Source organism: Lipophrys pholis, assembly GCF_963383615.2.
Source record: "Lipophrys pholis genome assembly, chromosome: 2".
In the NCBI taxonomy this organism is placed as follows: Eukaryota; Metazoa; Chordata; class Actinopteri; order Blenniiformes; family Blenniidae; genus Lipophrys; species Lipophrys pholis.
Window position 1 is genome coordinate 34593869 of NC_137636.1, and position 16086 is coordinate 34609954.

At 43.9% G+C, this 16086-nt stretch overlaps 1 protein-coding gene across 1 annotated transcript; it reads right to left on the reverse strand.

Moving 5' to 3' along the window:
* Window positions 1–1783: 1783 nt before the first annotated feature.
* On the reverse strand, window positions 1784–10013 carry fgf19 (fibroblast growth factor 19; the record flags this gene model as incomplete). The annotated part of the gene is made up of 3 exons (XM_080458636.1): window positions 1784–3005; window positions 9625–9728; window positions 9803–10013. 3 exons carry the CDS (start codon window positions 10011–10013, stop codon window positions 2727–2729), a joined length of 594 nt encoding a protein of 197 aa, XP_080314762.1. The 3' UTR covers window positions 1784–2726.
* Between the last annotated feature and the right edge of the window lie 6073 nt (window positions 10014–16086).

Below are 16086 nucleotides of genomic sequence, written 5' to 3' on the forward strand. Positions count from 1 at the left end.
GCACCTTGAAGCAGGTGCCACTGTGGGATAATACTGCGACAAGAAGGGTGGAGGATTTAGTGGAGGAGTGTTCTTCACCTCTGATCACTGATGCAACATCTTGACCTCAGGATTGAGACGACAGGATACATCAGAGGGATTTCCTCATCCCGTCACTTTTCTCACTGATTGGTGAGTGAATTCATTCATTTTTGTTTATTTGGCCTCTAACTGGTGTATTCTAACAAAATTACAACAACAATAGTAATAATAAGTTCATTTATATAGCAGTTTTTATACTTCAAATACAACAGACCACAATTAAAAACAGTAAATGGACGGAATGAGAACAGAAACAAAAGCAGCACTGAAACAACAATTATGATATTTAAATCTTTATCTACTGTAAATCTCTCCCTGTATTTCTGTCTCTGTCTCTCTCAGTGTGAAAATAATTAGATAGTTGGTTTTGCACTACAACCACCTTGACTACTATTACTCATAATAATCACAACAACAACAATAATAATAGTAATAATAATGGTAACGTCAGATTTTACTGACATCATGTAAAAAACCCGCGGCTGTTCCGGCCCTTGGTTTGGCATGCTGGTCTGATTTTGGTCCTCGGGGGAAACTAATTGTGGACCCCTGATATAGTGGCTCCACATCTCTGTCGTAACTCTATAGTGGCTCTACATCTCCTCTGTGGCTCTAGTGAACCGTTAAGCTGCTGTTCCACCGCGCAGTACGTGGCGGTGCGGGGGGTTACGTTACGGCAAAGCGCACCCAGGCCCAACTGTGTCGTGCGGTCCCACCACACAAAGTACGGTAAAGATGTAGGCGGGGTTGTGAATGACTGAGACGCGTCCAGCGAAGAACACGGAAGCGGCTGCTGGCCGTCCAAATTGTTCTCTGTGACTCAGGCTAAACTTTCTCATTGTGAACAGCAGCGTCCAGCGCCTGCTGAAGCTCCTCCTCCTGTTACTGAGAGGAGCGTCTGCATCTCGTTAATAGATCGCAATGATGTGTCGCTCGTCAATACTTAAATATGTCATCGGCAGTAAACCCTCTGTTGTTGTTTACATACACCGCTTTGTGCTCACTGATTGATTTGTTAACTAGGTTTATTGAAACGTCGACGAGCGACACATCTCGTTAATAGACCGCAATGATGTGTCGCGCGTCGACGTTTCAATAAACCTAGTTAACAAATCAATCAGTGAGCACAAAGCGGTGTATGTAAACAACAACAGAGGGTTTACTGCTGATGACATATTTAAGTATTGACGAGAGTGACGATCATCACGATCAATCAGCAGACGGCTGCGTTGCCGCTCCTCCTCACAGACCCGTTCCTCAGTGCTAGGTACCTCACGGGAGGGGTAGCGGAAAATCGTAGCCGGGGTTGTGGGTTCTTTCCTTACCATCCACAACTTTTCAATCGGACCTTGCTAAAACCCGTACCACTCCGCAACAGAAGGTGCGGTGGAACTGCGCCATTTGAGACTCCAGTGACTCTATAGTCACTCTGTAGTGACTCTTGTGACTCTGGTGGTCTGCAGACCTGCTGAAGTGTTAAATGGAAAAAACATGACAGAGTGAGATAAAGTCATTTAGTTCTCTGACTAAGTAATTTAAGTTCCTTCTTAATTAATCTTCTAAAAATGTGAAGTGATTTTTCTTCACTCAGCAGTTTCTGTCTCCGAGTTGATTCTTCGTGTTCAAGCAGCTGGGATCAGAGGATTACCAGTCGAAAGATCCCAGTTCCCAGTACGAGGCATTCACATGACCCCAAAACACACAGTTGTACATTTTCTTTATTCTTTATTATACACAGTCTCATCGTCAGCAGGAGACACAGTATTATCGTCAGCAGGAGACGGTCTCACCGTCAGCAGGAGACACGGTCTCATCGTCAGCAGGAGACGGTCTCATCGTCAGCAGGAGACGGCCTCATTGTCAGCAGGAGACACGGTCTCATTGTCAGCAGGAGACGCGGTCTCATCGTCAGCAGGAGACACGGTGTTATCGTTTGCAGGAGACACGGTCTCATCGTCAGCAGGTGACACTATCATCGTCACCAGGAGACACAGTCTCATCGTCAGCAGGAGACACAGTGTAGTAATCAGCAGGAGACACAGTTTCATTGTCAGTATGAGACACAGTCTTATTGTCAGCAGGAGACAGTCTCGTCGTCAGCGGGAAACACAGTTTCATCGTCAGCAGGAGACAGTCTCGTCATCAGCAGGAGACAGTCTCGTCATCAGCAGGAGACACAGTGTAGTCATCAGCAGGAGACACAGTCTCGTCATCAGCAGGAGACAGTGTCACTGTCAGCATCCCAAACATTCTCATTCTCGTTTTAGAATGTCAAAGTAAACACAACATCTAGTACTGAGGAATCCAGGACCAGCAGGACCCAGCAGGACTGTCTGGACCAGCAGGACTGTTTGGACCAGGACTGTTTTCACCAGCAGGACAGTCTGCACCGGCAGGACTGTCTAGACCAGCAGTCTGGACCAGGAGGACTGTCTGAACCAGGAATGCCTGGACGAGGACTCTGGACCAGGACTCTGAACCAGGAATGTCTGAACCAGGACTCTAGACCAGGACTCTGAACAAGGAATGTCTGGACCAGGACTCTGAAACAGGAACGTCTGGACCAGGACACTAGACCAGGACTCTGAACAAGGACTCTGGCAGGGGCAGCTCAGACTCGGTTGGAGCTCCAGGCTGCTGTCCTCTCATCTCTTGTGGAAACTGGGACTGTGGATGATCTGAGTCAGTCTCCCGAAGGAGCTCATGGCGTCCAGCGGTTCCTGGGTCTGAGTAGCGCCGGGCGGCGGGGGGGCGGCAGGCTGGGGAGAGGAGGTCCGGTCTGAGGTGCCGGTCCTGGGGAGGAAGTGCTGGGCATGGCGGTGGCCCAGGCTGAGCAGGACTCTGTGTGCGGCGGAGGAGTAGACATTGTGTCCGTCGGGCAGGAGAAGCTCCCGGAAGGTGCAGTGGTCTCTGTTGAACAACAGCTGAAACACAAGGCAGCCACACGGCTCCGTCAGCCTGGTGAATCCCACCGACACTCACCGATTCTCTTCACTGTGGCTCCCCGTCAAAGTTTATCTCTGTTGTCTCTCATCGGCACGCTGCCCAGATTCCCTGTGGATCCACTCAGAAAACAACAAGTGTTCCTGGCCTGACCCGGAGGTCTGCGACCTTCAGCACCAGCACGCTTCAGCCTCAGAAACAACAGAACTCCGCTCATACAGATGATCCACATTTAAAACTTTTACTTCATCTTTTTACCGATGACATTTTTTCACTTCAGTTTGAATATTTTTTCAGTTTAGTTTTGGCACTGTAACCGTTTTTAACCCTTTCAGCCATTTATTTGATGAGTGTTTTTATACATAGCCTGGTGAGTCAATAAGGGAATTTTAGAGCCAGAAACTGTGGAATCTGTGTGATTTTGATTAGTTTTGTCTGTTTGCGAGCCTTCAGGTTTGGAAATATAGAAATGTCCTTTAACAATATATGAGTTTAAATGTTCAGTTCATATATTTTACAGTCCAGTAAAGGGTTAAAGTTTGCCTCTCATACAGTGCCAGCAGCTACTACACTAGATGCTGAGTGAACATGAGCGTTTGATTGGATGTTTAAATACTTGCAGTAGTTTAGTGAATCTCTTCAGCCGCCGTTCTTCCACTTTGAGGATGAAAACATCGATCAGGGATTCGACTGGGAGGAGAGGAGATTGCTGAGTTGTAGGAAAAGAATGTCAGCAGAGATGATGAAGGTGAACTCTTTTTGACCCGGGTTCTGACTTTCCGTTTTTATTGAATCTGTCCCATAGTTGAAAGAACTCTCTACATCTCGTGGGGTTTCTGCACTGATATGGACGCTGGGATGGTGAAGATGAAGTTCAGGGTGATAAACAAGCATGAATATCTGGATTTTGTGAGGTGGGAGGTGCTGTTTACTCTGAGCAGTCAGAGGCCAAGGTTAGATCTTTTCATTCAGCTTCTTCCCTTTGCAAACACAGCCGACCTGCTCGCCACCGGACAAAGGTTGGTGCTCGGCTCGCTCTTCAAATGAATGGCTGGGCGGCTGCGCTGTTTTCTCACTCGCATGAAACAGAAAACTTCCTCCTCACTTTACTTTTAGTTCTATTGCTGCGATAACAGAACAAAATAAACAACCCCACATGAGCAAGAATGAGCCATTTCAAAAGTACAACTAACAGAAATATAAGTTCTTATTTCACAGGAAGGGAAACAATGATGGTGGTCTACTTGTTATCAGGAACAGAATCAGACACAAACATCCATAAATCCCATACCAGGGAAACTTTGTTATTCTCTTCACACACGGAGGACAGGAGGAGTTTTTAAAATAAAGGGAACGTAGTTTAAATAACTCCTCTTTATCATTCAAATAACGGTCTAGTATATGTGTTTATTTTTCAGGGACCATGTACAGAAAACAATCTTAAAGAAAAGATTCTTTGTACCAGATTTAGCCATGTTTTTTTTATTGATCTATATTATGAAAATAAAATCTGCTAGAAGGCTTTTCCTCTCCTGTTTCGTCATTTAATTCTTTATGTGGGACATGTTCAGTATGTTGCAGTGCAAAGTGACTGGACAGACGTTTGAGCACTTTTCACCACCAAAATGAAGAGAACATGGTTCATAAAGTTTATTATGCTAACAAGAATGGTGTTTTGTTACATTTCTTAAGTTTAATAGCCACAATCCACAACAATACATACATTTTTTTTTTCCAGTTTTAGTTTAGATTTTGCTCAGCTAACGTTTGTATCTATTTAATCTGATTTGACAATATCACCTGTTATATTTTACCTGTTTTTGTTTTGTGGTTTAAGATATTTTTCTTTTATTTAAAGGCTTTAACTTGAGCCATTTGTTTGTTTTGGTTATTTCGTCCTGTATCCACTCAACTCATTGAAGCCATTTTAATCTTTTAAGCTGTTAGTGGAGGTGTTGCTGTTGTGACGGAATTCCAGAAAGGAGGTTCAACAATCTCTGAGTCTCTCCCTGAACTCTGAGTCGACTTACTCCAGACAGCTGATCTTATTTAGTTCATTCAACTCTCAGTATGTGAACCTTGAGTTAAGCGTGTGCATAACCACAATAAAAAAGCCATCATCAATGGAGTCCTGATGCCACAAGTCACTATGGCAACAGACCGAAGACCGAGTTATTTGGCTGTAAAAGTCCCGGCGCTGCAGCAGCGGAGGAGAGAGACGAGAGACAACGCATAAGTTTGAATAATCGACTCAATTGAATTAAGATCTAACTTAAGATCGCAGCATACAGGTAGAAAAAATAAATAGGTGTAAAATCTGAATTTCATTTAGGTGCAATCCAACATGAGGAAGGCGACTTGGAAGCAGCTAAAGATGAAATATAAACAAGCTAACATGCTAATGTGTGGTTGTGGACTAGCTAACATTCTAATGTGCGAGACACAAACTAGCTAACAAGCTAAAGTGTTGTTCGTGGACTAGCTAACATGCTATCTTGTGCTACAAAAACTAGCTAACATGCTAATTGGTGGATTATCTAACATGCTATCATGTGCAACTTTAACAAGCGAACATGCTAATGAAGGGTTTGTGGACTAGTTAACAAGCTAATATGCAGTTTGTGGACAAGCTAACCTGCAGTTTATGGACTAACTAATATGCAGTTTATGTAGTAGCTACCATCCTAACATGCAGTTTGTGGACTAGCAAACATGCTAATATGCACTTTGTGGACTAGCTAACATGCTAACATGCAGTTTGTGGTCTTGCTAGCATGCGGTTAGTGGAATAGCCATCATGCTAACAAGTGTTTTGCAGACTTGCTAACATGCTACCATACCAAAGCCTCAAACCCCTTCAAAATAAAAGTCCTTGTTTTTTCTAATGACAATGTAAACTTTCAAATTTGGTATTAAGTGTTTTGCTAGGCTAGGGATGAGCTGGCTTTCAAAATGAAAGTCCCCAGTTTTTTCAAAATGAAAGTCCTTGTTTATCAAAGATTACAGCAAAAACCTCAAAAATTGATATTTAGGAATTAGTTGGATTAGAGCTTAGTTGGCTTTCAATATAACCCACCACCACCACATTTTTTCACAATAAAAGTAATTTTTTTGTTGAAAAGTTAAAAAATTTATAGTTTAGCATTATTTAAATGGGCCAGAGGCCAAAGGCCAGAGTGCGAGGTCCTGAGCAATTATTATTGTTTCTGCTGTTGGTGTTATTGTTTGCATTGGAGTTATTGTTGTTTTTCTTGTTGTTGGTACTTTTAATGTCATTGTTGCTGTTGTTGGCATTGTAGTTATTGTTGCCATTGTTATAATCTGTCACGCAGAACAGAGTACGTTGCCATTGGACATTCAAAATCCACCATTCATCCCATCTCCTATGGAGTTCCCGAGGGTTCTATTCTTGGGCCCACCCTGTTCACCAAGCATGGCATCTCCTTCCACAGGTACGCTGTTGACGCACAGCTATACATTCGAACTGACCCCTCCTCTCCAACAGCTACACCACCCTCCCTGGCTCTCTGCCTGGAGGAGATAAAGGCGTGGATGACTGACAACTTTCTCCAGCTAAACAGCTCCAAAACTGAGGCCATCTTTATTGGCACTTGCCACCAGATTCATTCCTCCCTGATCTCCCCTTGGTCAATACACACAACTAGCCAAATCTGTTACAAATCTGGACGTTAAATTTGACCCTCAACTTTCCTCTGACACTCACGTCCAACACGTCTGTAAGATCTCATTCTCTTACATATGCAGCATCTCAAAACTTCGCCCCTTCCTCTCCCTTGCAGACGCTGAAAAGCTGTCCCATGACTTTGTCTCCCCCAGGCTCGAATACTGCAACGGGGTCCTGATGAGGGTGCGTAATTATGAGCACATCACTCCTGTCCTCCTTTCCCACTGGCTCCCCATCAAATAACGAATCGACTATAAAATATGTCTCCTCACTAACCAATGCCTCCTCGGTACTGCTCCACCCTACCTCACAGAGCTTCCAACCCCCCCACACCACTAGCACAACGCTCCACAGTACAGACAGTCACCGTCTCTGTCCGCCCAAAACAAAGCTCCACTCCATGGGGGACAGGCCCTTCCACGCTGCGGCACCCCGTCTCTAGAGCACCCTCCTTGAGCACCTCAGGGTTCCTCTGACAGTGGACTCTTTTAAATAAAACATCTAAAGTCATTTTTATTCAGATTATATCAGTCTTATGGCTGAGTTGTGGGTTCTATGATTTTATTGTTAGGGCTCTTCTACCAAAAAGAACCAGGAGCTAGTTCAGGGCCAGTTCTTAAATGAGCACCACCAAAGAAGTGGTGCTTTTTCCACCGTTAACGCAGCCAAGGAACAGCCATGTCATTGCGTCACTCCAAAATGTGATACGTCACTGATTTCACCATTTTAGAGATGACAGCGCTCATACAAGAACCAGGAGACGGACTGTATTCATCGGTTTGGTCCGGATCGCTCCGTATAGTTTGGCCTGAACCTCGGATGCAGACCAAAGAGCCAGAAAACATTGCGTCTCCTCGTATCTCTATTGTTGTTTTTTTCACGTCCGTCTTGTTTTAGTCCGGAGCCCCGGAGTGACCATAGAGAGAAAAAAAATAAAACATACCATGGATGAGCTTTGGGCTTATTTTTCAACATTTCAGCATTACATGGTCAACTTCTGCTCCTTTCACTGGACGTCTGAATCAAATGCTTCAACATCAGGAGGAATGGAGGTGTAGAATGATAGAAGGCAGCTTTAAAGCCATTTATAATTTCAACCGACGTAAACACATGCTGATTAAAGTTTTCTTTCACATGAAGCCAATAAAAGGCTCATTTAATGGCTAAAAATTCCAAGCTTTCATTGACAGTAGTATGTAGTTTGTTTTGTAGTTGCTGATGAACCAAAAGTATCGCTTCATTATAAAGAAGTTCTGTGGGTAGAAAATAATAATGGAGCGTCTCATAGCGCAGCACAATGCAGCCTCATGCAGACCTCAGCCTGCAGTCATAACGCCATACAAGACCTGGAAGTGACGTTAGTTACAATCATGTTACCATGAAAAGCCTAAAAAAAATGACAACGGAAAACTACTTCTAAGTTATATATCCGGCGCACTTGACTGACAGCGGAGGAGCTCTGCAGCATCTCGAGAGTCACGGCTCCGCCAACACGATTAAATTATGTCATTCCCTGGTATTATTAACTTCAGGGAGCCACTTATTATATCGTTCCCACGCGTTATTTTAATATTTCTCTCTATGACCACTCCGGGGCTCCGTGTTCGCTGTAGATTTCAGAAAGCCGGTTCAACTTTGCTTCCGCCTTGTAGGTAGTGATACCTCTGCCCCCCAGCTGATGATGTGTCTGGCTCCAGGCAGGCCCCGGTCTGGCCCAGCAATGAAGTGGGGCCAGCGTAACACCAGTTTAGCCCCTGTTTGGCAGTGGAAAGACAAAGATTTGGTGCTAAATCTGGCCCTGGCTCCGAACTATCACCTGGTTGTTTCCGGTGGAAAAGCCCCCTGTGTTTCTATCTAATTTCTAATCCATTTTTAAATATGTTTTTATTGTAGCACTTTGAGATTTGTTTAACAAATGTAAAGTGAATTAGAAATAAAATTTATTATTATTATTATTATTATTATTATTATTATTATTATTATTATTATTATTATTATTATTATTATCATCATCATTATTATTATTATTGTTATGATTATTATTATTATTATGGATGTTGTTGCTGCTGTTGTTGGCATTATTGTTGTTGTTGCTGCTTCGCTTTTGTTGCTGCTGCTGTAGTTGGCATTGCAGAGGCCTGTACTACGAACTGTGATCAACATATTGAGGATCTCTCTCTGTTTCCTACGGGTGAGCGTTCACATTAAAGAGAAACTCTGCAGGGCAGTTTACAGATTACTGAAGGAGCAATTAATCTCTGAGAATATCAAGAATTAAAACACATTAACCAGTCACTGCTGCTGCATCCAAAGCCAGAACATTCCTGACTTGGGAATGCGTGACTCAATGCGTGAGATTATATGATATCAATTCATCTGCAATGTAAATGTCATCAATCACAATCACTTAAGAATGGGCGGGTCATTTTCCAAGAGATCTGATTGGTCCGGAGGCGGAGCTCTGACCACTTATCTAGAACATAACCTGCTCCGGAGCAGGTTAGACATTCAGAGTAAGTTACCGGGGTGGTTTATCCTGGCGAGAAGTGAACGAGCGTCGTTGTGAGGAAAACCCAGTTAATCTTTGAAGGTATCTGGATAAGAGAAAATCCTGCGTCGTAGTACGCAGTTATTGTTGCCTTTGTTGTTATTGTTATTGATGGTATTTATTGCTGCTGTTGTTTTTGTTGCTATTATTGTTGTTTTTGTTGCTGCTGCTGTTGTAGTTGGTGTTGCAGTTATTGTTGTTATTGTTGTTTTTGCTGCTGTTTGTGCTGTTGGTGTTATTGGTTTTATTGTTGCTGCTGCTGTTGTTGTTGGCATTGCAGTTATTGTTGTTATTGTTGTCTCTGCTGCTGCTGCTATTGTTGGCATTGCAGTTATTGCCGTTATGGTTGGGGTTGTTGTTTGCTTACCGATGAGTACAGTGTTCCGTCTCCTTGCATGCACAGGAAGCGTGAAGTTGCCACCCCGGTGAAGACGATGGAGCCCGGCTCCACCGGCCGAATCTCCAGCAGAGCTGCAGTGAAACAGGAGCTCACATGAACACGGCTGCAGCTGTCCGGCGTGTGCACAGCGACAGGGCACACTTACTGTGCTCGCTCTGATCAGCCGAACCCCCGATCTGACCGTCCCCCCCGATCAGCAGGTGCAGCCCGGTCCTGGTAGCGTACAGGTGCCTGAGCCGGACCACCTGGCCCCAGCCATGGGTGATGTGGGGGCCGGAATCCGACAGGGGCATGCAAACCCCTCCGGCTGCGAAAAGCACATTGGCAATAGACACAGTGACCAGCAGCAGTCTCATCATGGTTGGAATCCCAGCGTGTGGCTCTGCCTGCCGCTGGCAACACGCAGCCTTTTAAACCAGGCTCTTATCAGCTGGAGATAAGCCTCTTCCTCTTGTCCACTTCCCAGAAGCTGATCACAACACACCCCTGCTCCCTCCCACCGAATCCCACCTCCGAGCTCCGGCCCCTAGGCGGGGGGGGGGGGTCACACACCTCCACAGATAAACCAGCTACTACTCAGGTACTACCACGGCTACTACCACTGGTACTACTACAGGTGCTACCACAGCTACTACCACAACTACTACCTCAAGTACTACCTCAGCTACTACCACAGGTACTACTACAGGTACTACCACAGCTACTACCACAGGTACTACCACAGCTACTACCACAAGTACTACCACAGGTATTACCACAGCTACTACCACAGCTACTACCACAAGTACTACCACAGCTACTACCACATGTACTACCACAGCTACTACCACAAGTACTACCACAGTCAGACTACCACAGTACTAGAATGTGGCACAGCAGGTTACAGCCACCTTAAATTTTTACGGATTTGATTTGTGCACTGGATGTCCTTTCTATTGACCTTTCAATGGCTTTTAACACTGTGGATTACAGTGGATTACTGATTCACTGTGAAACTATGGATCTCTGGATTATTGTGGAGCACAGGATCAGTGTGGATCATTCTCTTTGAGTTAAAACATTAACTAAGGGCCTTCCTTCATTGAGATTGGACAAACCCTTGATGACACTATAAAGGGTTTGAGTTCTGATTGGTTCGTTGGAACACACATTTTTTTAAAAACTAAAACAAGCCAGGGAGAGAGAGGACAGACTTTCTTCTCTTCTGGGGCGTCATTGCAGGTATGGGGATGAATATTATTGTTGGAAAACCATTAAAAAGTAAATTTTGCATAGTGTGACCCCCCACACACTTTAAAAAATGTTTTAATTTAATTTAATAAAATTTTATTTTATTTTATTTTATTTCTTACCATTTTAGCAGGTGTTATTCTTGACTAAATGTTTAGCTTTAGGTAGTTTAATGGCGCTCTTCCAGTGCTGCAGTGGAGTGTTGTGTGGCTGCAGATCTCTGTATTGGTGATGATCTGAGCAGCAGGTTCACTCTCTAAAGCAGGGGTGTCAAACTCAGATCCTCGTGGGCCGCAGCCCTGCACGTTTTCAATGTCTCCCTCCCCTGAATGTCCTGATGGTTCATCACCACATTCAGCACAAAGCCAGATAACGAGCTGCTCATTGCAATCAGCTGTGTTGAAGCTGGGAGACATGCAAAACGTGCAGGGCTGCGGCCCTCGAGGCCTGGAGTTCGACACATGTGCTCTAAAGGGTTGTCTAAAGATGCCATGTAATTCCGTTAAAACTCAGGTTGTATAATTTGGTTACATAAAGAGCTTCCATCAAAATGCACATTTGTATTTGTGGATGGGTTAAAGTCCTGGGATCATTCTGAATGCAGTGGTCTGGAGCGACTGGGTCACTCACACTGAAATGACAGACTCCTTTCCGCTCTTATCACATCGTGTTTCCGACGCTGCACCAGGCAAGTTAAACTGTAATCAGAGCAAATATCATCAAACTGCAACCACATTTCAAAACACCTTGTTTGAGTTAGACCTTATGTTTGTAAATTGATCGTCTACTGCAGATGTGTGTTGTGGCTCCCAGCCACAAACCTGAAACCAGAGAGAGAGAGAGATAATAAAGACAGAATAAAGACAGAAATTTGACTTTAAAAGCACCTTTATTTAAGTGATCAATAATATTTAGACACCCAGTGTGAAACCACAAACAGGTTACACACTGATCAGCTATAAAATCAACACAAGATCACAGACAATGTTAAAAGTTCACGATGAGACAGTCTCCCTCGTTCCAGGGAGCAACAGACCCGCTGATTCCCTACAGTCATTTTTCATGACGGCGTAAAAACTCTGTTCCATTCACAGGATCAATCTGTAGTCAGTAGTTTCTAGTCTGTAGTATCCAGTCTGGAGTCTGGAGTCTGTAGTCCAGGGGTGTCCAAACTACGGCCCGCGGGCCAGTTGGCCCGCAGCAAATTCCCAAAGAATACTGGAATGTGGCCCACACATGAAACCTGGCGGTAGTGCATTTCTTTGTTTGAACTCCAGGGGGAGCTACTGACTTGAATAAGGCAGTTCATTCGTCTACAAAACAAAATTCAGGAAAGAAGAATTTTGCCACAGCGGACCAAAAATGGCACAACCAAAGAAACGCAAGATAGAAAGCGAGTGCAGAAAATTCCAAACACGGTGTGAAAATGAATACTTTGTTATGGAAGTCCAGGGGACGTGTGTGTGTTTGATTTGTAATGAAAGTGTTGCAGTGATGAAAGAGTACAATGTACGACGGCACTATGAAACCAAACGTCTGTAGAGCTGATGAACGGGAGTCGGAGGCAACGTGTTCAGCAAGGAACTCCAAACTTTATTTTCCATTCGAGCACACTTCTCAGAAACGCTTTTTGTTTCTCTCTTTTCTTTTCAACAAGCCGGCGCACACGCTGCGTAACAACAAACTTCTTCCACCCGGGAACCCCGCCTTTCTATAAAATAAAGTGCCCCACCACACCACAGTATCTGGGTGATTTATGACCTTAACTGATCACCACACATCTGACTTACATATCCTACACTGGTGTGGAACGAGAACGTAAAGTCGCGCAGGTGACAGCTAGCTTGCGAGCTCAACAACAGTATTTTTTCCGTGCAAAAAAACCCCTCAAGAAAACGCCACAATAGCCAGCTATGGGGCAGCTCAACTCATTGCTCAACACGGGAAATCTTTCTCTGATGGTGACTTCATAAAGCAGTGCCTCACTAAAGTAAATAATAATAATGTGCCCAGAGGAAAGTCAAGAATTCGACAGCGTTAGCCTTTCAAGAGACACAGTTGTGCGGCGAATCAAAGACTTGTCAGCGAACATAAAACATCAACTGTCAGACAAAATGGGTACTTTGGATTTCTAATCCATTGCATGTGATGAGAGCGCAGACACCACAGACACCGCACAGTTGTTAATGTTTTTGAGGGGAGTTGATAACTTTTGCATTATGGAGGAGCTGCTTGATCTCAGCAGTCTAAAGAACAACAACAACAACAACAACAACGGGTAAAGACATCTTTGAAGCTGTGTCAAATGCAACTGACAAGGTGGGACTTAAATAGGACCAACTGTGTGGAGTTACAACGGATGGGGCTCCAGCTATGACAGGCGAGCGCAGAGGAATGTCCTCAATGGTGTGCGCCGAGGTGCAGGAGAGCGGAGGTGAGGCTGTATCATCCACCATGAAGCACTCTGTGCTAAGACAGCCCGGCTTAACGATGTGATGAGCACTGTTGTGAAAACCGTGAACATAATCAAGGACTCCACCACAGACAATTTCAGACTCTCTTAACTGTTGCTGACGCTGAAGACGGGGACCTGCTCTACCATTCAGAAGTGCTCTTGGCTCCGTGCTTCGGCGGTTTTATTGTCTGAGATCAGAGATTGACCAGTTTTTTAAAGAAAAGGACAGACCTCTTCACGAGCTGAGTGACCCTTTATGGTTGGCTGACCTGGCGTTTTTAGTTGATCTCACGGAGCACCTCAACACACTCAACAAGAACCTACAGACCAACTCGTGCCGCAGCTTTACACACACATGACGGCGTTCATTGTGAAGCTCCGACTCTTTGAGGCGCAGTTATGCACCTTCAAGTGTGGCGCGCTTTCCCACACTGTCCCAAATCAGATCTGTGTTTCCAAAGGTCGGTCTCTCTGATAAAAAAGGGAAATATGTGTCTGTGATCACATCTCTCATGACAGAAGTTTCTCAGCGCTTCAAAGATTTTTCTGCCATTGAGAACGAAATCAAGCTGTTGGCGACTCCCTTCATGATAAATGCAAACGAAGTGGAAGAGAGTCTGCAATTAGAACTTATAGAAATGCAGTGTGATGATTCTCTTAAGAATCAGCATCAGCTTTTCTCCCTACCTGACTTTTACCGGAGTTTGGAAGAAGTCAAGTTTCCTCTGATGAGACGCCACGCAAAAAGAATGATGAGTCTGTTCGGCTCAACACACATATGTTAAGAAACGTTTTCTCTGATGACCCTGAACAAAAGCAGACTGAGAACTAAAATGACCAACTAAAGTGACGTCCTTCGCATCTCGATCACCAAATTAACTCAAATTAACCATCCTGCAGATCAAAACGCAACTCCATTGTTCCCGCTGAGCGCAACGATGCACCCGTCAGTTCAAAATATGTTACACATTCATCGTGTTATTAAGCCCTATTATATAATGAATGTAATCATTTTATGTTGATAGCACTTTTAAAATGAATATTAGCTGATCTGTTAACAAGCCAAATTTATTTGCATAACAAGCTTGAAACACATAATATATAATTTACTGTTTATCCACCCCCTCTTCTCATACAGGTCTGTCAAGGAAGACCACCATCCAGATGCAATCAGAGGCAGCTGTTTTGAGAATGAACTGCCACCCGTTTTTGTTCTGAAATAATAGAAACCCCATTCATGAAAAGCAGTGTTGTAGGCTAATTGATTTATACTGCTTAAAAAAACCAGCTGAGGCCATATGTACCTCAAGTCGAGTCAGTGGCCCGGCTGTTTGTGTATTTTTTGCATATGTGGCCCTTGGTGAAAAAAGTTTGGACACCCCAGCTCTAGTCTGTAGTTTCTAAGTCTGTAGTCTGTAGTGTGTAGTCTCTAGTCAGTAGTCTCTAGTCTGTAGTTAATAGTCTTGAGTCTGTAGTTTATAGTCTGTAGACTCTACTTTCTAGTCTGTAGACTCTACTTTCTAGTCTGTAGTCTCTCGTCTGTAGTCTCTCGTCTGTCTTTTCAAGTCTGTAGTCTGTTGTAGTCCCTACTATGTGGTCTCTTGTCCGTAGTCTCTAGTCTGTAGTCTCTAGTCTGTCTTTTCAGGTCTGTAGTCTGTTGTAGTCCCGACTCTGTGGTCTCTCGTCTATAGTCTCGAGTCTGTAACGTGTTGTCTTTAGTTTCTAGTCTGTCATCTGTCATCTGTAGTCTGTAGTCTGTAGTCTGTAGTCTGTAGTCTTTAGTCTTTAGTCATTAGACTGTAGTCTCTAGTCTAGTTTCTAGTGTGTGGTCTGTAGTAGTCTCTAGTCTGTGTTCTCCAGTCTGTAGTGTTTAGTCTTTATTTTGTAGTCTGTAGTCCGTTGTAGGCTCTACTCCATAGTCTCTAGTCTGTAGTATTTTTACTGGAGTTTCTAGTCTCTAGTCTGTAGTCTCTAGTATGTAGTTTCTGGTATGTAGTCTGTGGTGTATCTAGTCTTTAGTCTCTTGTCTCTAGTGTATAGTCTGTCATTTGTAGTAGTCTCTAGTCTGTAGGTTCAAGTCTATAGTTTGTAGTGTGTAGTTTGTAGTCTGTAGTCTTTAGTCTTGTCTCTAGTCTGTAGTTTACAGTCTACAGTCTCTAGTCTGTAGATTTTAGTCTGTAGGCCTTAGTCTCGTCTCTAGCTTATAGTCACTCATCCTCAGTCTCTAGTTTATAGTCTGTAGGCTCTAGTCTTGAGTCCGTAGCCTCTAAATGTAGTCTCTATAGTTTCTAGCGTGTAGTCTGTAGTAGTCTATATTCTGTAGTCTGTAGTCTCTTGTCTCTAGTTTATAGTCTGTAGTAGTCTCTAGTTTGTAGTCTGTACTCTGTTGTATTCTCTACTCTGTAGTCTGTAGTTTCTAGTCTGTCGTCTGTAGTAGTCTAGAGTCTCTAATCTCTGGTACATAGTCTGTGGTCTCTAGTCTGTAGTCTCCCGTCTTTAGCAAATTCAGCGATGGTGGTTCCGTGTCATCCTGCAGAACTTCCCCATGCCGTAGCTGTCATTAATTTATTAGTTTTCATTTTGAAGTGTTGACTGTTGACGTCACTTAATACTGAATTACAGTGAAATTCACTCACCAGGGTCTGAAGAGCAAATGTCCCAAGATGGGAGGAGGCGACGTGAATAAAGCAGGTTACAGGTGCTGTGGTCAAGTAATACATCATTTACTGTGTTTAAGACTATAG